General features: G+C 42.3%; 2 protein-coding genes across 3 annotated transcripts; both read left to right on the forward strand.

The window, feature by feature from the left end:
• Positions 1-537: 537 nt before the first annotated feature.
• Positions 538-10,549, forward strand: slc9a6b (solute carrier family 9 member 6b). Its single transcript, XM_042093575.1, has 16 exons — positions 538-1,068; positions 1,505-1,704; positions 1,846-1,923; positions 2,252-2,328; positions 2,413-2,525; positions 3,272-3,377; positions 3,768-3,909; positions 4,336-4,441; positions 6,581-6,669; positions 6,877-6,990; positions 7,101-7,212; positions 7,761-7,914; positions 8,100-8,130; positions 8,310-8,395; positions 9,183-9,288; positions 9,606-10,549. Exons 1-16 carry the CDS (start codon positions 786-788, stop codon positions 9,750-9,752), a joined length of 1,944 nt encoding a protein of 647 aa, XP_041949509.1. The 5' UTR covers positions 538-785; the 3' UTR covers positions 9,753-10,549.
• A 413-nt stretch (positions 10,550-10,962) lies between these two features.
• Positions 10,963-21,700, forward strand: fhl1b (four and a half LIM domains 1b). 2 transcript variants are annotated; one of them, XM_042093617.1, is made up of 6 exons: positions 10,963-11,328; positions 18,829-19,027; positions 19,415-19,589; positions 20,089-20,258; positions 20,563-20,749; positions 20,989-21,700. In XM_042093617.1, the coding sequence occupies exons 2-6, from the start codon at positions 18,872-18,874 to the stop codon at positions 21,141-21,143; spliced, it is 843 nt and encodes a 280-aa protein (XP_041949551.1). In that variant the 5' UTR covers positions 10,963-11,328; positions 18,829-18,871; the 3' UTR covers positions 21,144-21,700. The 2 variants fall into 2 exon arrangements, with proteins under 2 accessions (XP_041949551.1, XP_041949552.1); XM_042093618.1 differs by lacking the exon at positions 10,963-11,328 and adding an exon at positions 15,530-15,681.
• The last annotated feature ends 490 nt before the right edge of the window (positions 21,701-22,190 follow it).

Below are 22,190 nucleotides of genomic sequence, written 5' to 3' on the forward strand. Positions count from 1 at the left end.
TTTTGAAATGGATTCAGTTATTTACACGTTTGGACTTCCGCTGTCAAGAAAGTAGCAGTTGCTATCGCCAGAGAATGTCTAATAAGGGGAGAACCGCCACTCTCGGGAAGCTTCCGGTTTCTGAACTGGTTGCAGTTCCAATTCTGGTTCCACATGAGGGCGCTCACGAATAAGTGCAGAATGAATTGAGGGCTATGGAGCTGTACCCCTCAAATCCACTTTTCTCGGGATATAATTTTTTGGCCAGAAATTTGAATGTTGCATGCGAAAGAGAGGGCAGATAAAATACACACCGCTGAGTAATATATTTTTGGAGTCACTTCTTTGTTCTAAAAAGCCTTTCAAATGTGTCAATGACGTCATTCATTAGCAGAAAGCTAGTGAGTTGTGGGCAACAACGACCCAACCTGTAAGAAATCGAAAGGACGTAAGTACTCGTTCATTCAACTTTTGACCTATAATCCATATTGATCTTGCAGAAACCACAATCCAATCTTCGATTTTTCAAGGACAACCAGGTTAAAGAGACACATTTAGCCGTCTAGCTCCATAGTCCCCCATTGTTTTTGCACTTATTCGTGATCGCCCCTAGCGGAACTGCAGCAGATTGCAGGTATAATGGAGTTAATAGAGAGTGATCCGGCTTTCCGTAAACGGGCTCTGCTATCGCTTACAGTCAAAACTGCATAGACTTCTGTAGTCCGTGCTACTTAAGTTCGCAGAACGATGACAACGACTGCATAGTTAATTGATATTGCGGAGATTTGACGTTAAATGGTTACACAATGGGATCTAAAAACAGAAGTTACAACTCTCTGAAAAAAACTGAATTGGTCGTTTTAGTTTGCATAATATGTCTGTTAACGTTACCTAATATAAGTTGTCAAACCCAGAACACCGGTATGGCAAATGTAATATCAGAAAGAAAAGCAGAAGAAGACCACAGACAGGATAGTGCCGATCTTCTCATTTTTATTATGCTTCTAACGCTAACCATTTTAACAATATGGCTCTTCAAGCATCGCCGTTTCAGGTTTTTACATGAAACAGGACTGGCAATGATCTATGGTAAGAATATGAGGGATGATGTGGTAGCCTGCAACTAGCCTAAACTTGTGCTTGGTACCACATGTCCACTTGGAAATATGTTAATATCATAAGCCTGACAGTCATTTATTCAGGACTGATAGGGTTATCTGATATACTGTGTTAACTTTCTTGGGCTTGTGCTGTCTAATTTTTACAGATTAGAAACTCGTGTTCAGACCCTTGACGCTAGAGCCTAGTTTAACAATCACTACTAGTTATCAAGTTTTTGCCCCCTTGGTCACAGGTATCCGATGGAACAGAAATTCATAATGGGCAGCGCCTAAATTGACTATGTGTCCTTCCCAGCACAAGTAAACACTTTGATTTAGGCCACGATGTTTTCCAGTGTGGTAGTAATTCAAATAATAACTCCTACTGCTCTGTAATGTTTTTTATTTTATTTATTTTTTAACAGGCTTGTTGGTTGGTGTGATACTACGTTTTGGGGTGCATGGACAAAGGGATCTTAACAATGTCACTTTGAGCTGTGCCATGACTTCCAGTCCAGCCACCATACTGGTCAATGTCAGTGGTCAGTTTTACGAGTACACACTGAAGGGTGAAGTACGAGATACTGATGGGCAAGATGTCCCAGATGCTGAAATGCTGAAGAAGGTACCTACCAAATTACCAACAAACAATGTTGTCCTTGTGCTTCGGCATCGTTATTCAAAGTCTTATTGAGAGTAATGACTTTGAGCTGTTGCACTGGAGACTGTCTTAGTTTTCAACAGTAAGCTTTCTTCTCTTCACCAGGTCACCTTTGACCCAGAGATTTTCTTCAATATCCTGCTGCCTCCTATAATCTTTCATGCAGGCTACAGCCTGAAAAGGGTAAGGTTACGCAACCTTAAACAAATGCTCATGTGTCAGTGAAATCAGAGATCCTTTTTACACAGCTCACTTGCACAATAGGTGCAGCCATATCGAAGTAGGCCCACCATAATGGTAAACATCAAAATGTTTGTAGTATGTTTTGAAGGCTAATGCTGTGCATGTTGAGGTGTTAGAAATAGAGAAACTAAGTGGTCTAATGTTGGGGAACACCAACATATCATGACTGTGAGTTACATCATCATGCCAGTAGAAGTCAAGACACATTTTTTTTTCTCTGCGGTAAAAACTGACTGCCCTGGCTTGTCCTTGGTTTCTATATTTTCAGAGGCATTTCTTCAGAAATCTGGGCTCTATTCTGTCTTATGCTTTTGTGGGCACAGCCATCTCATGCATTGTCATTGGGTGAGTGCAATGAGCACTGTGTTTTCCTTCCTTACCGGTGTAATATCATGAGCCTTGCCTGACTAAACTGTTCCTTTATTGTAGGTTGTTACTGTATGGCTGTGTCGCTTTTATGAAAGCTGTAGGCCAAATTCAAGGGGACTTTTTCTTCACCGATTGCCTTTTCTTTGGTGCCATAATCTCTGCCACAGATCCAGGTACATAGCATGCAACTATTCTCATTAAGGCATTTAGTGACATAAACAATGATATCACTTTTATTACACAATTTCCAAATGTCCTATAATATATATATATTATGTAAACACAAAGATGAACACACACAAAACAAAACACTTGAAAGTGGATGTTTTGCCATTGTGTTTAGTGTAAACACCGTTACTGTGTTTCCCAGTATAGGCACAGTTGATCTGTGAAATCTCAATTTAGACACATCGTGCAAAACAACAATTTATTGAGACCTTTGTGAATACTTGTTTTGACTTGGAAATAAAGTACTTTGGGAATCATAGCAGCTTATCATGCCCAGAGTGCAAACAATTTCCATAAAACTTTTATGAAAACTATATTTTGTATGTACAGTGTATAATGGTACACCAGTTAAATCAGCTTTGGTTTTGGTTAATATTGATTTTATTCCAGGAGGGAGATAAACAGCAGGAGATATTCTTTTGGTTTCTCTAAGAACATTTAGACATTCTGGGACAGAAAGATTCTCTTGGTTTCTTGGTTTCCACTAGAGGGCTCCCCTCTCCACAGAACATTGAAAATAAGTTTAAGACATCATAGTCACAGGATGTGATTAGCTGTCCAGCAAATATGTCCTCATTAATATTAAGTAAACATGTTTAGTAAACTGAAGCCTAAGTGTGTATTGTACCTTGGCATTGATCTCACTCTCTGAAGTTGTACACCCTTTAATAGTGTCTTTTGTTTTCTGTAGTGACAGTTCTTGCCATATTTAATGAGCTGAAGGTGGACGTGGACCTTTACGCGTTGCTGTTTGGGGAGAGCGTTCTTAATGATGCTGTGGCCATCGTTTTGTCCTCGTAAGTTTACCATTAGTCCAGTGTTTTAACTGGTGGGTCGGGACCAAAAAGTGGGTCGCGGAACTTGTGGGTAAAAAAATAAATAAATAATCACCCATTTAAGATCTAATATCTTAATATCCTGAAGACACAAATGTAATGTCAAACATCAGCATGTTCCAAATAAGTAGGCCTACACTCACACACTTTGCGTATCTTACCATGTAGCTCACCGTATCCGTTGGCTTGAACGCTAAAAACATATATGGGTCACGACTAAATGAACATGGGAAATTGTGGGTCCCAAAGCCAGACCAGTTAAGAACCACTGCATTAGTCAACATCTGCTTCTTTTTCAGCTTTGTCATACAGTGGAAATTGTATTCTTTTATGTTTGCCATTGCCCCACAGATCTATTATAGCTTACCAGCCAGCAGGAGATAACAACCACACATTTGATGGTAGTGCCATGCTGAAGTCTATTGGTGTGTTCCTGGTTGTCTTCAGTGGATCCTTTGCCCTTGGAGTGATTACTGGTGTTATGACCTCTCTCATATCCTTTACAGATAACCTGTTTAAAATGGACATCTTTATTACCTTCAATTTGTAGGAAAGACAGCAGTATCCATAGATACCTCAGCCAAACAAATCACAACTGACATATAAAGGACAATAAATACATGAACACCATAGCATAAACACATTAACTTTACAAATATGAAATCTGCAGGGTTAAAATAAATGAAAATCACTATAAGTTACAGTATTTAAAAGGCAAATGGCCGTTGGCAAAAAAAAAATCTTGAATCGTCCTGCATGTAGGCAAAGTATCTGTGGGGACTTCTATTGCTCTGTACTATTTACCCTTTGTGATTAACCCTCTGTAAATGTCCGCCTGTGGGAAGGCTTGTGCTGTTGACTCAGTGTTATCTGCAGTCATGTGCTCTGCTCCTCTCCTTGACTCTGTGTCTGTCCGCACGTCACCAAGTTCACCAAGCTGCACGAGTTTCCCCTGCTGGAGACGGGCCTGTTCTTCCTCATGTCCTGGAGCACCTTCCTGCTGGCCGAGGCCTGTGGATTCACAGGTACCAGCAACAAGGCACAGTCAGGCAAACAACAGGACAGTCAAACCCACAAAGATACACAAGTGGTCAGGGTACTAGAGAAGAAATATGTGACTGTCTGTGACTGTGTATCATAATATATTATTTGAATATTATAATAGATATAATGTGTAATATAATGTGTGTGTGTGTGTGTGTCCGTCCGCTTACATGATTCAAATTTCCCTATAAGGTTGGGGGTAACCATACCTCAGTCCTCCTACACACTCATCTGCATCAGGATCCAGGTGCTGGAATATTTGTACACTTTTTTTTAAGATGGGGAGAGGGGCGAAGGTCTGCCATGGCAGCTGCCTGACTGCTCTGTGGTTATCTCCTTGTCTTTACTTGTCTGATTATTTCCATGTCTATACACTCCTCACACAGTTCACCTTCCTTTCAAATCTCTGTAGGCCTAAGAGGGCTATTTTCAGTCCTGCGTCTGCTTATTCTTTTCCATGGTGATTTTTCCAGATGTAGGACTGATGTCCTAGTTGGGACAGTGGAGATAGATAGATAGATAGATAGATAGATAATAAATAAATAGATAGATACATACATACTTTATTGATCCCCAGGGGAAATTCAAGGTCTCAGTAGCATGTAGCATACACACAACACACACACATTCACAGCAGAAAAAGTAAAAAATTAAAAGTATATAATATAAAAACACAACTAAGCAATAAGGACAGTAGAAGATAAAGAACATACTAAAATACAAATTATACTAACTAACACTTAATCTAAATCAATTCTAAAAACAGTATCCACATAGAGGTGATTAATCAATCAAGAGGCGCTTGCAATGACTGAGGCAGGGACTGAGCCTGTGGTTCTCTGTGCATAGTAAGGTAAGGTGCTCTGTGTGAATGAGTGTCACGGTGATAGTGCAATGGTGATAGTGGTCATGGTGATAGTGCAAATGAGTAAGTCCAACAGTGCAACAGTGCAAGAATAAAGTCTATATATATATATATATATATATATATATATATAACGTTTTTAAGAAAAGGTATAAGTGTGGCCACAGTTTGGTATGGCATGGAGGGAGGGGTTATGCATATGTGCTAATGTGCTAATATAGCACGCAAACAGTGAGGCAGAAATACAGTGGTAAAAAGTGGCTAGTGGACAGACAGTATTCAAACATGGGGGGGGGGGGGGGGGGGGGGGGTGAAGAGGCAGACAGACTATGCAGAGAAGTCTATCTCTCCTCTTCCCTTAAGTGAAGCATTGAACAGTTCAATGGCCCTGGGGACAAATGACTTCCTCAGTCTGTCTGTTGTGCAAGGCAGTGAGCGAAGTCTCCAGCTGATCAGGCTCTTCCTTAACAATAGTGCTGTGGAGTGGGTGACACTCATTGTCCAAGATGTTGATCAGTTTGTTCAGGGTATTTTTGTCAGATATTGAAGTGATGCACTCCAGTTCAGCTCCCACTACAGAGCCAGCTTTCCTTACCAGCCTGTCAATTCGCCCCGCATCCTTCTTTGTGCTTCCTCCCCAGCATACTACTGCATAGAAGAGGACGCTGGCAACAACAGACTGGTAGAACATCCTGAGGAGCTTGCTGCACACATTGAAGGACCGCAGCCTCCTCAGGAAGTACAGCCTGCTCTGCCCTTTCTTGTAGAGTGCATCAGTGTTGGCTGACCAGTCCAGTTTATTGTCCAGGTGGAGACCCAGATACTTGTAGGTGCTTACCACCTCCACATTGACCCCATCAATGGGGACTGGTAGCAGAGTGGGCTTAGACCTGTGGAAATCCACCACCATCTCCTTGGTCTTTGAAGTGTTGAGTTTAAGATGATTGAGTTTGCACCATTGCACAAAGTCCTCCACCAGGCTCCTGTACTCCTCCTCCTGCCCGTTCCTGATACACCCCACAATTGTTTGGGTCACTCTTGGTTTTCCCCCTCTCGCTCTGCCATTTCAGCATGATGACATCTGGGCCAACTTTGCCTGCAGGGTCGTAGAGGTGCTTAAACCACCCCATGATGACAATGCGGTGATCTGGTGCCGCAGATTCTCTTACTACGTTCTGCCACCATCCCCGTTCTCATATACAAACCACCATATTTCCTACTGATATATTTTTGTACTCCTGGTGTCTTTCCACAGGTGTTGTAGCTGTGCTTTTCTGCGGAATGACTCAGGCCCACTACACGTACAACAACCTCTCAGACGAGTCCAAGGACAGGACCAAACAGGTGATGCCCATCCCAGTTTATGTCAACCATTTGTTACTCATTTGATGTTTTTGTGATATAATTTTAATAAAAGTAAATATCAGTGATTTATGATTAAATTACACAATTAGTTTATTGTTCAGAAACAAACACATGTGCCAAGAGTGGTAAAAACAAAACCTCTGTGTAATTTGTCGTGTTAACCTGGACTTTTTTCCTCTCTCACAGCTTTTTGAGTTGCTGAATTTCCTGGCTGAAAACTTCATCTTCTCTTACATGGGCTTGACTTTATTCTCCTTCCAGTATCATGTATTCAACCCCCTCTTCATTCTGGGAGCATTTGTATCCTAACAGTGCAAACAGGAAACAGGTCTTATCCAGTCTGTTAATTTTTGGTCATTAGTGTTAAACAGTTCTTTTTCCATATCAGCCCTTGACTACTGCCCCGATAGCTCGCTGTGTTTCTTGGCCGGGCAGCAAATATCTATCCTCTCTCCTTCCTGCTCAACCTTGGCCGCAAAAACAAGATCAGCTCCAATTTCCAGCATGTCATGATGTTTTCAGGTAAGCTCAGTCATATGCTTTCCCACTCTGTTCCCCTCTCTGTTTTATAGCCCTATGATGTAGCTGATTCGGAGAACAGGAGAGACATGTCTGAGCATGGGAACGTTTTTTATCTGACATCATGATTGTTAAACACCTCACTGTCAGTTGAATGGTTAATAGGTAACTAAGGTCATCTTCCAGATAATAGACTGCTTGTTCTTTGTGCCGTCACAGATAGTACTTTTGCACTTAGCAGCTTTCTTCAAACTTTTGTCCACAAAAAGCTTGCGTCCAGGTTTCTCCTAAACAGCTTTTTCCAACTTTCCAGCCAAAGTGGACAAAGTGTCATATGACTTATTTTTCTTTTTTTTCTTTTACAGAAAGTCTTGTTAAAATGTCACAGTAAAACACCCAACCAACAGACTCTATATTCATCTGTATTCTATATTTGTGTCTAAGGTAGATAGCTAGTGTGGGGCACCACCTAATGCTGTGGTACATGTACTTTAGCCCTGTCTTATCTTAGTCCCGTTAACCCCCCAATCTCCATTCCTGGGCCCTCCCAGGTCTGCGTGGGGCCATGGCGTTCGCCCTGGCCATCCGGGACACCACAACGTACGCCCGGCGGATGACGTTCTCCAGCACCCTCCTCATCGTCTTCTTCACCGTGTGGGTGTGTGGGGGTGGCACCACTCAGCTGCTGTCCTTCATGAACATTCGGTGAGTGGACTGGACCCTAGTCACTTGTGCTGTGACCTCTTCATTCCCAATAATGCAGGACGGAAGATATGTTCTGATCGATGTTTTAGCCAGTCCGAATGCACTGTGTAAAAAGGCAATAGCACTCTTGATTAAAATGATGTATGAACAAGCTATACATTAGCTTTTATTACTCTCTTTCACAGTGTGGGGGTGGATTCAGACCAAGACAATCCTGTAAGTTGTGGTCATATTGTGTGTCACTTCCATAGAAACAACGATACTGTAGTCCCTAATATAATTAGCCATAGAACAATTCATATGTAGTTGTCTAATAGATATATTATTAGTTTGCACTCAAGTAATGTAAATGTTTGTGTGCTTGTGTTTTGATCTGTCTGTCTGTTTACCTGCAGATCACTGGTGTGGACGGGATCGAGAGGAGGGGTGTCAGACATGAGGGAGCCTGGCCCTTCAGGATGTGGCACTCCTTTGACCACAAGTATCCTAATTCAGATACCAAGGATTCTAAGGATTCATTCAACCTTATACACTTACACTTAACATGGTTAAAAAATAACAAAATGCCTGCTTTTGCACTCCCACAGTGCACAAAACTACAGTGAAAGGGCCAGTGTCTTGTGGAGGATGGATTTCTCAAATCTTCCTTGTTCATGTCATTCTCATTGCATTTATTCATTTAGCAGACACTGATGCCCAAAGTGACTTACCTATGTCAACTATATTACAAGGGGTTACATTGTCCCCAGAGCAACTTGGGGTTAAGAGCCTTGCTCAAGGACACAACGGTGGAAGCCGGGAATTGAACCCACATCTTTCAGGCTACTGCACGCTAGCCCAGCTCCATAACCACTACACTACTATCGGCACATTGACCCATGAAATGAGATGGCATCAGAAGAGTTGTAATAACAAAATGGATAAAATAGATGTGTAACAGTATTAGCGCACATTTAAACCTGCTGATGTAAGAAGGGCTAAAATTATGTCCACTAGGGGGCGATATCGTTGAATAACTAGCAAGAGAGTTGTCCTTGTGTGGGTGATGCCAGAAACTTTCTAATGAGGAGACACAGCACTCAAAGAATCTCCCATAGAAATGTATGGGGTTAGTTTGTAACGCAAACATGGCAGTTGTCTACACATATTCCGCCCCTGCCCAAAATGCGTTGCAATATGGCGGCCGAGTGGAGGGACTTGCCTAAAAGGACTTTGGTGATGTTAAGAGTGGGACAGTGAGTGGTGAAGGCCTTGACTTTATGCTCCAGGTACCTGAAGCCATTTCTGACACACAGTGGACCACCACTCACCACCACACTGCCCACGTGCTGTGGACCTCTGGCACGTTGTCTCACCACTTCACAGGCCTACCAGGTGAGTCTAGCACACACACACACACACACACACATATATTTATCTTCTTTCTGTCACATACACATAAACATAAATACACAAACTTGTATACTTGTTTTACCTCTCAATCTAACTCACTGTCTTACAAACACAGACACACATACCTGAAGTTGAACTGATAGTAATCATGCAGACAAATATTCTTATGCATTATTTATACTACATGCATATCAGTAGTACCTGACACCCTGCAGATGCGGTGTGTGTTACAAGCATGTCATCGTTTGTTTGTTGTTTATTGTTTGTTTGTTGTCTGGTGTGTTTGTGGCCTGCTGTAGAGCGGAGGTGGCCTACATGATGAGGACTCTGAGCTGATTGGCAACGAGGGCATGGGCAGCCCCATGTACACTGAGACAGCTATCAGCGCTGTTACGCGAAGCAGCTCCTCCAACCACTTATATGGACCCAAAGTGCCTTCTGGTTAAGCAAAAGATGAGTTCCTATTATGAGTTACATCCTGCTACGACCTACTGACAAATACTGTACGTGATCCCTCCCAGCCTTTTTAACACCCTTGCTGCCAGATTTTGAGGCCAACCCCTAGATGTGTATAGGGTAAGCAATAAGTGTGTGATATTCCTGTTGTTTCAGGATTTTATGTTATTTAGGTTTTTTTTAGCTTGTTTTTAATCGTACCTTAAAACACTACACTTAGGAAGTATTAATGGTAAGACTCCTTGAAAGTGAGTCATTCATCTAGCCAATTCATGTTAAAGCCAACAACAGTTATTATACCTCCACATTTTAATATAGACACTAAATTATTTGTGAGAATTAATTTCTATTCTGGATTAAGATTTCTGTATATTTGTGCACTGTTGTGTTTGTGTGTGGTGTGTGTGCGTAAGTATTTATTTTACATATTTATTTGTCTCATCCACTGGTGAATTTGTGTTTCTTTGTCACTTCTATCCCGTGTTACTGTTAGAGTTACTGTTTCTTTCCTTGGTATTTAATGTTTGGAAAGATAAAGAGTGTTTCTAGTGATTTTGCCAAGAGGCAACAGGGGTAGTGAGATTAACCCTGTGTTACAGCCAAGTACTTTATTTTTTGTCTGTGCAATGATAAAGCCAAACTGTGCACCTGCACTAAGTGCCTAATGCTGTATTGTCTAACCTCACTTCACAAATAGGGTCATGTCCAAATGACTTATAAGAGATTACTTTGTACACTAATGAGACTTGTCCTGTAAAGTCACTGATTAAACGTTTTATGCACTTTGTGTTGTGATCTCTGAAGTTGAAGTTCTGCATGCCTTTAGATAAAGTTGTTATTTCTGCGATAGGATTGTGCGGTAACATTTTACCGCCTGGGTAATTTGCATATCACATTTCTTTTAACATGTTTACTGTGTACTTTGGTTCACTTGGAGGCTAAATGGACTGCATGTCATCAGAACAGACTTTTAAAAAATGGTCACGGGAAAACATCCGACATACTCTATTCATCTTAATAGCACATAGGGATCACAAACTCTAATCATGTAGTAGGCTACACTATATGAGACATCATTCGCCCTGAAGTGTAGCAGCATTTTTTTCCACACCAGAATCATTTTCAAGGGGTAAACGACATATTTGAAAATGTTAACGCTTAAAGACTTCGCAATGGTATTGGAGTGGGAAAGGAATGGCCGTTTCTTTCATGTGGGCTTGCATAATTAGGCTGCATGGCTTTCATAGTCCATATAAACAGGCTACCATAGCAACTTACATGAACAACAAGACTGGCGCTCTATCCCGGAGGAGACAGTCGTCTGTTTCCAACTCATGGTTAGGCGAGCTGTAAGGGAAGTACATGCCCCACGGTCTTAAACCAATGGTAGCATGGACTGAGAACTCCTGGTTCGTTGAGACGGTGACTGTAGAATTTTGATCATATCCTGTCTTCTTTTCAAGTCTTTTCCTTTAGACTACGTGCAGGGTTTATGCGGGTTGTTCAAAGTGCAAAGGAAACTTGGACAGGAGAGCGTGCACAATATTATACGCTGATTTCCTGTTGGTGAGTAAAAGTTGTATCGTTTTCTAACTTTCTATCTATTTGTATTGTAGTCTATAGTTTCGTTACCCTGAACTAACTTATAACCATGTTACTGCAAATAAGCTAGATTAAGTTTCAGACATTACAGTCATATTGCGCAATGCGCCGTAAAACGCACTGGCACCAGACCGTTATTGTAGATTGTAAATTGTGGACAGAATTAATGTCAGTAGAGTGGGCTACATTGTGGTGTGAGGGTTTATCGCATAGGCTAATTATGTAATTGAGGAATGCTTTTTTGCACCTAAGCTTTTGCCGATAAACTGGAAAATGGAATGGAAAAAGCTAAACGTTTCTTATTTTCCAAGAGTCTATACGTTTCCCCCATTTTTCTACTGAAATCACACTGTCAGCAGTTCTCACCAGACTGTTTTATTTCACCTGAGTGAGACTTTTACCCTCTCTGATCATGTTTAAAAAGACCCATGTGATGAGCATCTAGTCTGTGAGACATAACCGTTCCTTCCGCACTATCCACCTTATTTCCTCCAGTTGTTACATGAAGGTGTTGATTTGGTCAGTATTCAAAGACTGCATTAGGGGGAAAAAACATTAACTTTTATATAATGAAATAGAGTCTATCGGAGGGGCGTTGGCTGTAGGCCTATACATTCTCTGCATGCTGGTTATAAATATGACGGCTGTTTCTTGTTAAGATTTTTTCACTCTGGGGAGGGTGTGCTCTGTGGCCAGGGCATGTGCAGGAGCCTAAAAGGCACCCCTCTTAACAATTAACATTCTTCTACTGTTATTTTACTCTTCATAGGCTACGTGTTAGTGTGTGTGTGTGTGTGTGTGTGTGTGTGTGTGTGTGTGTACAATGCAGCATGTTAAGCACAGTGAGACAGAAATGTCTGAAAATCTGTCATCATCCTCAAACACACAACTCACTCAAATTCACTAATTTTCACACTTTTCCTCTCGTTTTCTCTTTCTTTCTTTCTTTCTTTCTTTCTTTCCTTGTCTCTCTCTCTCACTCACACACATACACATACATACTCTCTCTCTCACAGAGAGAGAGAGAGAGAGAGAGAGAAAGTGTTTTCATACAGCACTTATGGTAAATACTAAGTGGCCAAAGTAAGGTTCATATCTTGAGTATTAATTTTTTAAATAAAATTAAATTGTTATAGATTCCTAGTAATATTAGTACTAAATAAATGTATGTATGTGCGTCTGTGTACATCTGATCGCCGTGTGTGTGTGTGTGGGTGTACACTGGAGTCAGCACAGCAGGACAGAAATGTCTGAAAATCTGTCATCATCCTCAAACACACAACTCACTCAAACAAATTCACTCATTCTTTTCCTCTCGTTTTCTTTCTTTCTTTCTTTCTTTGTCTCTCTCTTTCTCACACAGAGTGAATGAGAGAAAGAGAGAGAGTTTTCAAACAGCACTCATAGTCTAAAATACTAAGGGGCCAAAGTAAGGTTCATATCTTGAGTATTAATTTTAAAAAATAAAATAAAATTGTTATAGATTCCTAGTAACACTAGTAAACAAATGTGTGTGTCTGTGTGCATCTGCTCGTCGTGTGTGTGTGTGTGCGTGCGTGTGTGCGTGTGTGCATGTGTGCATGCATGTCTGTGTGTGTCTGTGTGTGTGTGTGTGTGTGTGTGTGTGTGCGCGCGCGCATGCATGTCTGTGTGTGTCTGCTTGTGTGTGTGTGTGTGAGAGAGAGAGAGAGTACAAATGAAATTCATGGGTCCCTGAATGGCTTTGACCAACGTGCTGACACTCAGAATATCCCCGCACACCACAGACCACTACACTGACCACATCGTCAGGCCTGGGTCTCAACTCATTGTTCAGAGTAATCCGAAAACATTTCCTTCCATGGGCCCTTGAGTGGCTAAGAATAGTGGAGAGGAATGCAGCATGCAATATAGACTTTTAGATTAGTTTTGAGTCGCTAAATTGGTACATCATCACAACATGGCAACAAGAATCAGGGATCAGGACAGACATAATTCAGTCATCTCGAGCACTGACAGTCATCTCGAGCACTGACATTCAGACAAGCTGAGCTGAGCTTGTGAGGAATGAAAGTGGAGAATAAATCTGAAAACAAATACACATGTTTACACTAACTATTATTTATTTATTATTTAGCCATTCAAGTGTTATTTAATTACTCCTGCAAGGGCTTGGGAGGTCATTTGAATAGGCCTCATCACACAGTCCACATCCAGCAGCTGACAGCTTGGTAAAGAAACCTATTATATGTAGCCTATTTATATAGTGAGCGCAGATGAGGTATTTCCCTCTCCTAAGGCTGCTGAGCAGTTGCACACCCAAGGCCAGAGAGCACTGCTTTTAGTTTATGCATTGTTTCCCCTGTCTCAAGCTCTTCCCAGATCGATTGGTTCCAGTCTGAGAGGTGACTCACAGCGTTGGACCCGCTGGCGCTGGAGCAGCTGATGATAACTGTAAAGTGCTTTTCCCCCCTTAGGTGTGTGTGTGTGTATCTGTGTGCGTGTGTGTGTGTGGAGAACATCAGAGAAATGTTAGCTTTCATAGCGTTCGTGCTTCCATAGGCAGTCACCCCCAACATCCCCCATTCTTTAGATGAATTCTGCCAGAGTGTTTTCCTTGCTATTTAAAGATGTCTGAGAAAAAGATTTGTACAAGTGATCCATGTACTGTAGGAGGCTCTTCTTAAGCCTCCCACTGGAGTACGAGCATGTTTCACGGGTGGATTTCTCATTTCAGAGATCCTTCCAGAGGGCCTTTGGCACTGCTATTCACGGATTTCAGTCAGAAGAGAATATGTTGACATTGAAATCTGTTGAAATTCGATGTGCCTTCAATGAGTCAGTTCATTACAGGCTGCCTTGTAAAATTGCATACCCAATTAGGTGTAAAATTAGCAGGAATGCTTAGTCATATAGGAAATTACTAATGGTTTTTGTGCTTGTTTGTGTGTAGTTTGGTTTGGTTGCATAGCTACAGGATGATAGAAATGTGATCATAGGCAAAGTTGAAAGCGATGTGGTTTTGGTCCATCCCACTGTCAATCAAAAGAGTTTGTGTTAGCTTTGCCATGCACAAGTTCAGGGATTGCTCACATAAAGTATGATGGCACTATAAGCATGAGGTGGTCTCCTCTAAGGCTGTTTGTGTGCACACATGCATGTCTATATGACTGTGCATATTATCACTTCTTAGACCTTGTGTAGAAATTGTGTATATTATATTATTGTCTGCTGATAGATAAGATTGCTGTCATACATAGATAAATACAGTCACTTTCTCTCTCTGTGTGTGTGTGTGTGTGCTTGTGCGTGTGTGCGTGTCTGTCTGTGTGCCCATCTGCATATGAATGTCTGGATTATTGTAGGCCTGACTGTGAGACTGGTGTTGAGCAAATTCCTGATATTCCTCATTATTATTGTCCAAACAATTTCAGCATGTTTGCTTCACTGTGCCTTGCATGAACATGCCTTGTGCCGTCATGAAACATTTCTATGCAGTTGCTACCCAGCTCTTATCTTCCACAGGGAAATATTGACAGGAAAGGGAGGGATACTAATGTGAGTGAGCCTTGTGTTTCACCGTTTTTGTGTGCCCCATGATGCAGTTCTCTGTCTGTCTCTCTCTCTTTTTCTCTCTGTACATCTGTGTGTGTGTGTGTGTGTGTGTGTGTTAGAGTGAAAGAGAAAAAAAGAGAGAGAGAGAGTGTGTGTGTGTTTCTTTGCCGGTAGTCAGTCATCTGGCTCAGGTTCTGCCACTGTTCTCCAGCCTTCCTGCCTCCTCGATTTTCCCCACATTCTTGAGGGAGGAGATCATGCCAGTATAACACCCAGCCGAGACCCCCAGTGTTTTCCCAGCTGTGCAGCCAGACAGATTTGCACTCCTTGCCATTTCTCTTTAAAACTTATCACTCTGCCCCGAAGTGTGTTTGTGCACGGGTGCCTATGGGAATTGATGTCTTTAATTTGAGAGGCATGGGAGACTTTATTCAGCTCCTCATTCCTTTCCTTTGGTTACTGTAGATGGGGGAAAGCATTTGTGCGTGTGTGTGTGTGTGTGTGTGTGTGTGTGTGTGTGTGTGTGTGTGTGTGTGTGTGTGCTTGCGCATCCCTTTCTCCCCCATTGTACATGTGTGTGTGTGTGTGTGTGTGTTTCAGGTTTCAGTGAAAGACAGGCGTGCCACCAGTTGTATAGTTGCATGATGTCATTCCCCATTTCTAATTTGGTCACGTCCAGTGGTAAAGAACAGCACCACACCCTTCTATCGCCTATGTTTAAAAAACAACCTCCCCAGACAGACGGAGGGAAGAAACGGAGAGCAAAGGAGAGAGAGAGAAAGAGTGAGTTTGAAAGATGTGTGTGTATGGATGTATGAGGATATGTTTTTTTTTATGGTTTTAGAGGGAAGAGTTAGATGTTGTTGACGTTCTTGACTCTTGACTGTTCCCATGTCCCAGTATCTAACCTTCAGTTGAAGGTCTTGATGTGAATGACTTATGCACACAGGCACAAAGAAACGTGCCCATGGGCAAACACAGAGCAGTGGGCACCTTGCCAACTGTTTCCCCCGCATGCTGCATGCAAGAGTTACCCGCTCTCTGATTCAGCGATTAGATTAGATCGATTCGATCGCTAGATAGATCCAAATCAGATTTCAGCACTGCGAGGGAAGAGGGCAAGAGATTTTAAGGTGGCTTCCGTGACCATGTCTGATGTCAGTGTTGGCATGGTCCTCTCTTCCTGTTGATGCATGCCTGGGCTTTGTTGCATATTTGCAGGTTTCTCCAGGTAACAGGGGTGAGTGTTTGAATTTGTTCAGGGGAAGGGAGAGAGACGGGTGGCCTGTTAATGATTTTGATAGAGACAGTGTCTCCTTTGCCCTCCTTTGACAGTGTTTCCTAGTGAGTCCCTCCAGCTGATCGACAGACGTGAATGGGTCTTGAAATAACAAGAGGAAACTTAGTTTGGGAATGTGTGTGTGTGTGTGTGTGTCTGTCTGTCTGTCTCAGGACATTGTGTAAGAAGAGAGAGAGAGAGAAAGAAAGAAAGAAAGAAAGAAAGAAAACACTACTAAAACTGTACAGTACATTATTTCAGCACGAGAAAAGAAAAGAAGAATGGTAAGAGCTTTGCGGTGGTGCTTTCATCACTGTTGCACAGGGACAGTGAAGTGGAGACGTAGCAGAAGCAGCAGCATAGCCTGTAAAAAGGAAGAAAGGAAGAAAGGGGAGAAAAAAGTGCAGGGAGGGGAGGTCACTGTCGGCTGTCAACTCAGGAGGAGCCCTGAGATTTGAGAACGGATCTGGGGGCCTCCTCCCTGTGAACCATATCCAGGCCACAAAGAAAGTTCAGGGAACGGTGTTGCAAAACAGACACTGCAGGAGAGAGATCTGCCGCTACAAATATGAATCTCTGTAGTTCTGGAACTTTCTGCATGACATAAGACTTTAATCTGCCAGACTTTTCAGTGAGACATGGCATGTTGATGTTTATTGGCATGTTGATTAAATCAACATTTCAGAATATGAAGAATAAAGTCTTTTTTTCCATAAATAACTTGTGTATTCAGTGTAGACATGTTGCATTGTTAAAAAGAAATATGTGTGCTTATGCGCTGTGGTTGAAATGGCAGGCTTTTTAGTACTGTGGTCAGGCCTAAAGCAGTGGCCCACTTTCCAGACGATACTCACACATACACACACACACACACACACACTCATTTCTGGCGTGTCTACAGTCACTCATTACAGTTGTAATTCAGAAATTGTACAAACAGCTGCTCTAGCATTCTACACTGATTAAACACGCAGCATTCATCCACAACCACAACAGAACTTCTTATAAGAAAGTCCATTTGGAACTCCAAATAGTCCTCTCATGACACATTCGCCACAACCCATTCTAAGAAACGTTTAAAAGACCATTCAACCCTAACTGTTTAGACTGTGAAATATTTTGTCAACCTTTTGTGTTTGTTTGTTAGTAATCTGATTATGCTGATTGTGCCGATACTGGTTGTTGCTGTGTTTGTAGCAGAGCTGACAGGCATTCTTGTGTGGATGGTCTCATCCAAAACCAAGACATTGCGAGAGCATTCCATCGTTCACCACATAGCAATGCTGACATATGTGCAGGCATGTCTAGGCCCAGATTCACACCCGGTGTGACACACAGACCTTGATTTGATACTCCCCGCCAGTCATTCAGATAAATATGGAAACTGTGTCAGCTGAACGTGTGCAAAAGCAACATACACTAGATAGAAGCATTCCGCATTCTTTTACTTTTTTTCACGGCTTGTTGATGTTATGTTGACCCACGTTCTGTGTCCTTTACTGCCACGAATGACTTCATTTCAAATATGAGAAGAAGTTGTTTTGACTGATGAGGGAACCCTTGGAATTACCATGTGAGGTTGAAATGGATTTAGCACTGCCTACTAAGTTGTTCACAGTTGTTCAAATTTCCCTCACGGAATCAAAAGAGTATATATTCTATACCTGACCTATCACTCACCCAAATTCAATTCAGTCTGTCCTAGACAGATTCATTTGTGTGTGGTTGCTGGACATGAGAAATGACACTGAGACCTAATTGAGATAATAAATCCAATTTGAAAAACAAAAGGACAGATCCTCCCCTGGTATCAGATGTTGTATTGAGCTTGAAATGAAATTACTGAGTATTGCTGCAGCAGAAGTCCATATCTTCCTTCCTATTGGTTTGCCCATGTTGTTGCTTCGTAACCAAGCCCTTGCCATTTCTAGGCATGGATCAGACATGTGGAACGTATCGCACAGGAAGATAGCTTTGTTACCAGTTGCGATTACGCAATGCCCGTCCAAGCTGCTGTGTCTTGCGCTAATGTTCCTGTTTTGTGAAAGGAAAAGAGGAACAAACACAGTCTTATCAGTAATATGTCCGAGCAAACACATCGCACCATGGCTTTCTAGGGCGGTCCCAGTGGCACGATGCATTGTCAGGAGCACAGAGCCCACTAGCTTCTTAAGTGTCTTTTTTCTCTCTTTCTTTCTGTCTTTGGTATGTCATAACAAGGATAGTCTTACTTCGCCAGTCTATGTAAAAGCCAGACGTTATGTTATGTCTGGCGGATGTAAAACTTTACTGGTAAACCTCAGAATTACAGTGTAAATGGCTTCTTGTCTCCAAACAATTGCTTCCCTTGCCTTCCTCTCTCTGTTCCTCTCCCTCTGTCAACCCCCCCCCCCCCCCCCCCCATCCCTGTGCTCTGTCTCTGACATCTGACTGACGTTCATCCATTTCCAAATAAGATCATGTTACTATGTGTCAATCCTACTGTTCATACAATAGTTGTCTGAGTCGATCGTGCATTGGCCGCGTATTGCCTAGCAACCCCTTTCTTCCGTTCAGTGCTTTGGCCATGGGTCACTCATATACACACAGAGCTTACTCACTGATGCCGCACCCTCTCTCCTGTACCCGTGGTGTCTCTCTCTCTCACACAGACACACACACAGGTCCAGACGCCAGCCCTCCCAGTCTGCAGTCATGACGGACCGCTTCGACTGTTTCTACTGCCGCGACGACCTGAACGGCAAGAAGTACATCAAGAAGGAGGAGAAGCCTGTGTGCATGCGCTGCTTCGAGAAGTTCTGCGCCAACAACTGCGTCGAATGCCGTCGCCCCATCGGGGCTGACTCGAAGGTAAGGAAGCTGCAGTCTTCCTGAGTGGCCATCATAGCCACTGGGGAGTTTGACCGTTGGTCTGTGATCCAATAACAGTGCTATATTGGATCAACTTTGCTCTCATGTCTCTCAATGTTGGTCTGTATGGACAGTGCTCGTGTATGGATCTTTGTATGGACCAACATGGTTACATAAAATAAGTGAATGAATTAATCTCCTATTTTATCAAAGCTTTGTTACAAGTTGGTCTTCACTGCATGACTACATGATAGAAATGCTGAGGCTGACAGACAAGTAGCACATCTGTAGTATCTCATATCCATCCTATGATTAGATACTATAATGCTGTTACCACACAGTGCTGAGTTCACTCATCCTTTCTTCACCCTTCCCCTTCCACACCAGGAGCTGCACCATAAGAACCGTTACTGGCACGAGGCTTGCTTCCGCTGCGCCAAGTGCTACAAGCCCCTGGCCAAGGAGTCCTTTAGCACCAAGGATGACCGCATCCTGTGTGGGAAATGCAGCTCCCGCGAGGATGCTCCACGTTGCCATGGCTGCTACAAGCCCATACTGGCAGGTGAGATCCCCAACCCCTCCATGCCCCCCCCCCCCCCCCCAATAACTTTTTATACTTGTTAGTGTGTCTCTGTTTGCTATGAAATGTTGTTTAGGTGATGCATCTAAAATCACAAGTTGATTGATTGGTAAATGTTTAGAATCACATCCATGTAGAATCAGGTGTTGATTGGTTGGGGGATCTTCTATCTGACCATCTATTTGTGTTGTTAGATTAGATGTGTTGTTCTAAACCTGCAGAAGTCAGGTTTAAGTGTTGTCAGCATTTATTTGACACATTTCCAAAAGGCACTGCAATGTGAGCTCCAAGCACTGTGACTTTGGTAAATATTTGTTTGAGCGGTTCAGCTGGTAACTGATTGTGTGATGCAGCAAATGCTTAGGTGACATCAGGACGTTATTAACTACTCCAGTGACTAAATATCTATATTATTATCATGTCTGATAAGTATAATGCAATATTTATCACTTCAAAGAATGACCCCACTGTGCACCTGCAGGCTCTGAGAATGTAGAGTACAAGGGCAATGTGTGGCATGAGGAGTGCTTCACCTGCTACCAGTGTAAAAAGCCCATCCGCTCCCAGAGTTTCATGACCAAGAACGACAACGTGTACTGCACCCACTGCCATGAGAGGAAGTTTGCTAAGCATTGCGCTAGCTGTAAGCAGGTAAACTATTTCAAACTGTCTAAAAGGGGGAAACTCTCATCACCTCATTGCAGTATTCAGCTCTACATAGCTGCAAGTCAGTTTGCAACTGGGGAAGACCTTGTCATGAAGTTATACCAGCATATACATGTGCTTTTTATTCAACTGTTTATCATGTTGCTTTCTTGTTTTGCTTGAGTTAATTTGTGAAAATGTGTGGTCCTTAGCTATCAGCTATAACTGATTGGGACAATGCTGGATTTGTAATAAATGTAAGTATTGAGGATACTCTGAGCTCTAAAGGCTGTATTTATTGTCTTCCTAGCCCATCACCACTGGAGGCGTGAACTACCAGGACCAGCCCTGGCATTCAGACTGTTTTGTCTGCACCAAGTGCAGGAAGCCCTTGGCTGGGACCCGCTTCACCTCGCATGAGGAGAAGCCCTTCTGTGTGGACTGCTACAAGAGCACCGTAGCAAAGAAATGCACAGGATGCAACAATCCTATCACAGGTCAGGAGGGTAGAACTACTCACACATGCGCATGCATCCACACACACTACATTTATAGTGTCTCTCTCCTTTGCTCTTTCTCTCACTCTCTCTTTCTCTCTCTCTCTCTCTCTTTCTCTATATCTCTCTGTCACACACACACACACACACACAACCCCTCTCTTTCTGATGACTATTTTCACAGTATTGATCATTTTCATGAATCATTATTACATACAATCGTTATTCTTGTCGCCTAGGGTTTGGTAAAGCCACAAACGTAGTGAACTACGAGGGCGGCTCGTGGCATGAGTACTGCTTCAACTGCAAGAAGTGCTCCATCAATCTGGCTGACAAGCGCTTCATCGCTGAAGCCGGCTCCATCTACTGCTCCGACTGCGCTAAGAAGCTGTGAGCTCAGGCTGAACTGGACCAGAGGCCCTGACGTGCCTTACAGGATGTGGTGCAATCATGTATAGAATATCAGTGTCACGCTTAACAGATGTCAGTCCTTAGTCGTCCAGATGGGGTTTTCATGTATCATATAAAGCTTACTCTGTGATTTAGGTACTGATCATGCCTTCTGCATCTGAGATATGTGTCTCTGTCTTAATGCAATAGAGTGCCAAATGTATGTTATCTTGCCCCTTTATCAAACAGTGTTGAATGGATCACTGTTGTTTCTCAGCAGAATCATTGAATAGCCTTAATCTGTACCCAGGTTTTGTGTCAGTTTATAATCGTACTGCACTGAACCCAAAAATCAACTTTTGTAATTGTCCATCTCAACCTAGTCAGGAAAAATGACCTTTCACCGATAGTTTAATGAAACTAATGGGTGTTTCTCAGTATGTGCCTTATGTATTATGAGATAAAACCTCTGTTCTGATAAAAAAAAGTAAACCTCTGATTAGGCCATGTTTTTTTTTTTATGAACCTTACAATAAAGTTCAATAAACTATACTCTTTTTATATTGTATTATGCTCTTCTCTGGCATATTCTATGAAATCCATGAAAGAAGAGGTGGATGACAAGTGAGTGATGAGAGCGACGTTAGAAAGGCTGGCAAGTTTACCTGTAATCTTTTTGAATCCGTTCATTGTCACAAAAGCAAAAATATCTGACTTGTACAACATTAGTATGAACCACACAGCAAACCAAGGTGAAAACGTGGCAAACTGCACTTCCCTAACTCACATTCTTATCAGCTGCTGTCTCCCTTTATTCCACACAACATGAGCTGAGTAAAATTGCCAAAGTAACCAAAGCAGACTCCCAGAGCAGCTGTGTGCATGCCACCTAGTGCATGCTTTAGAAAAGCACATTACAATCTTGCAATTCACCATTTTAGACACAGAACAATTTTGCATTATCGTAATGAACATACTGTATTTTTTTCTGTTGGGCATGTTCACACATGCCAGTAAGCTCACAATGTATCGTTTATTTTTAAATATACGG

Source organism: Alosa sapidissima, chromosome 5 (genome assembly GCF_018492685.1).
Source record: "Alosa sapidissima isolate fAloSap1 chromosome 5, fAloSap1.pri, whole genome shotgun sequence".
NCBI classification, from domain to species: Eukaryota; Metazoa; Chordata; class Actinopteri; order Clupeiformes; family Clupeidae; genus Alosa; species Alosa sapidissima.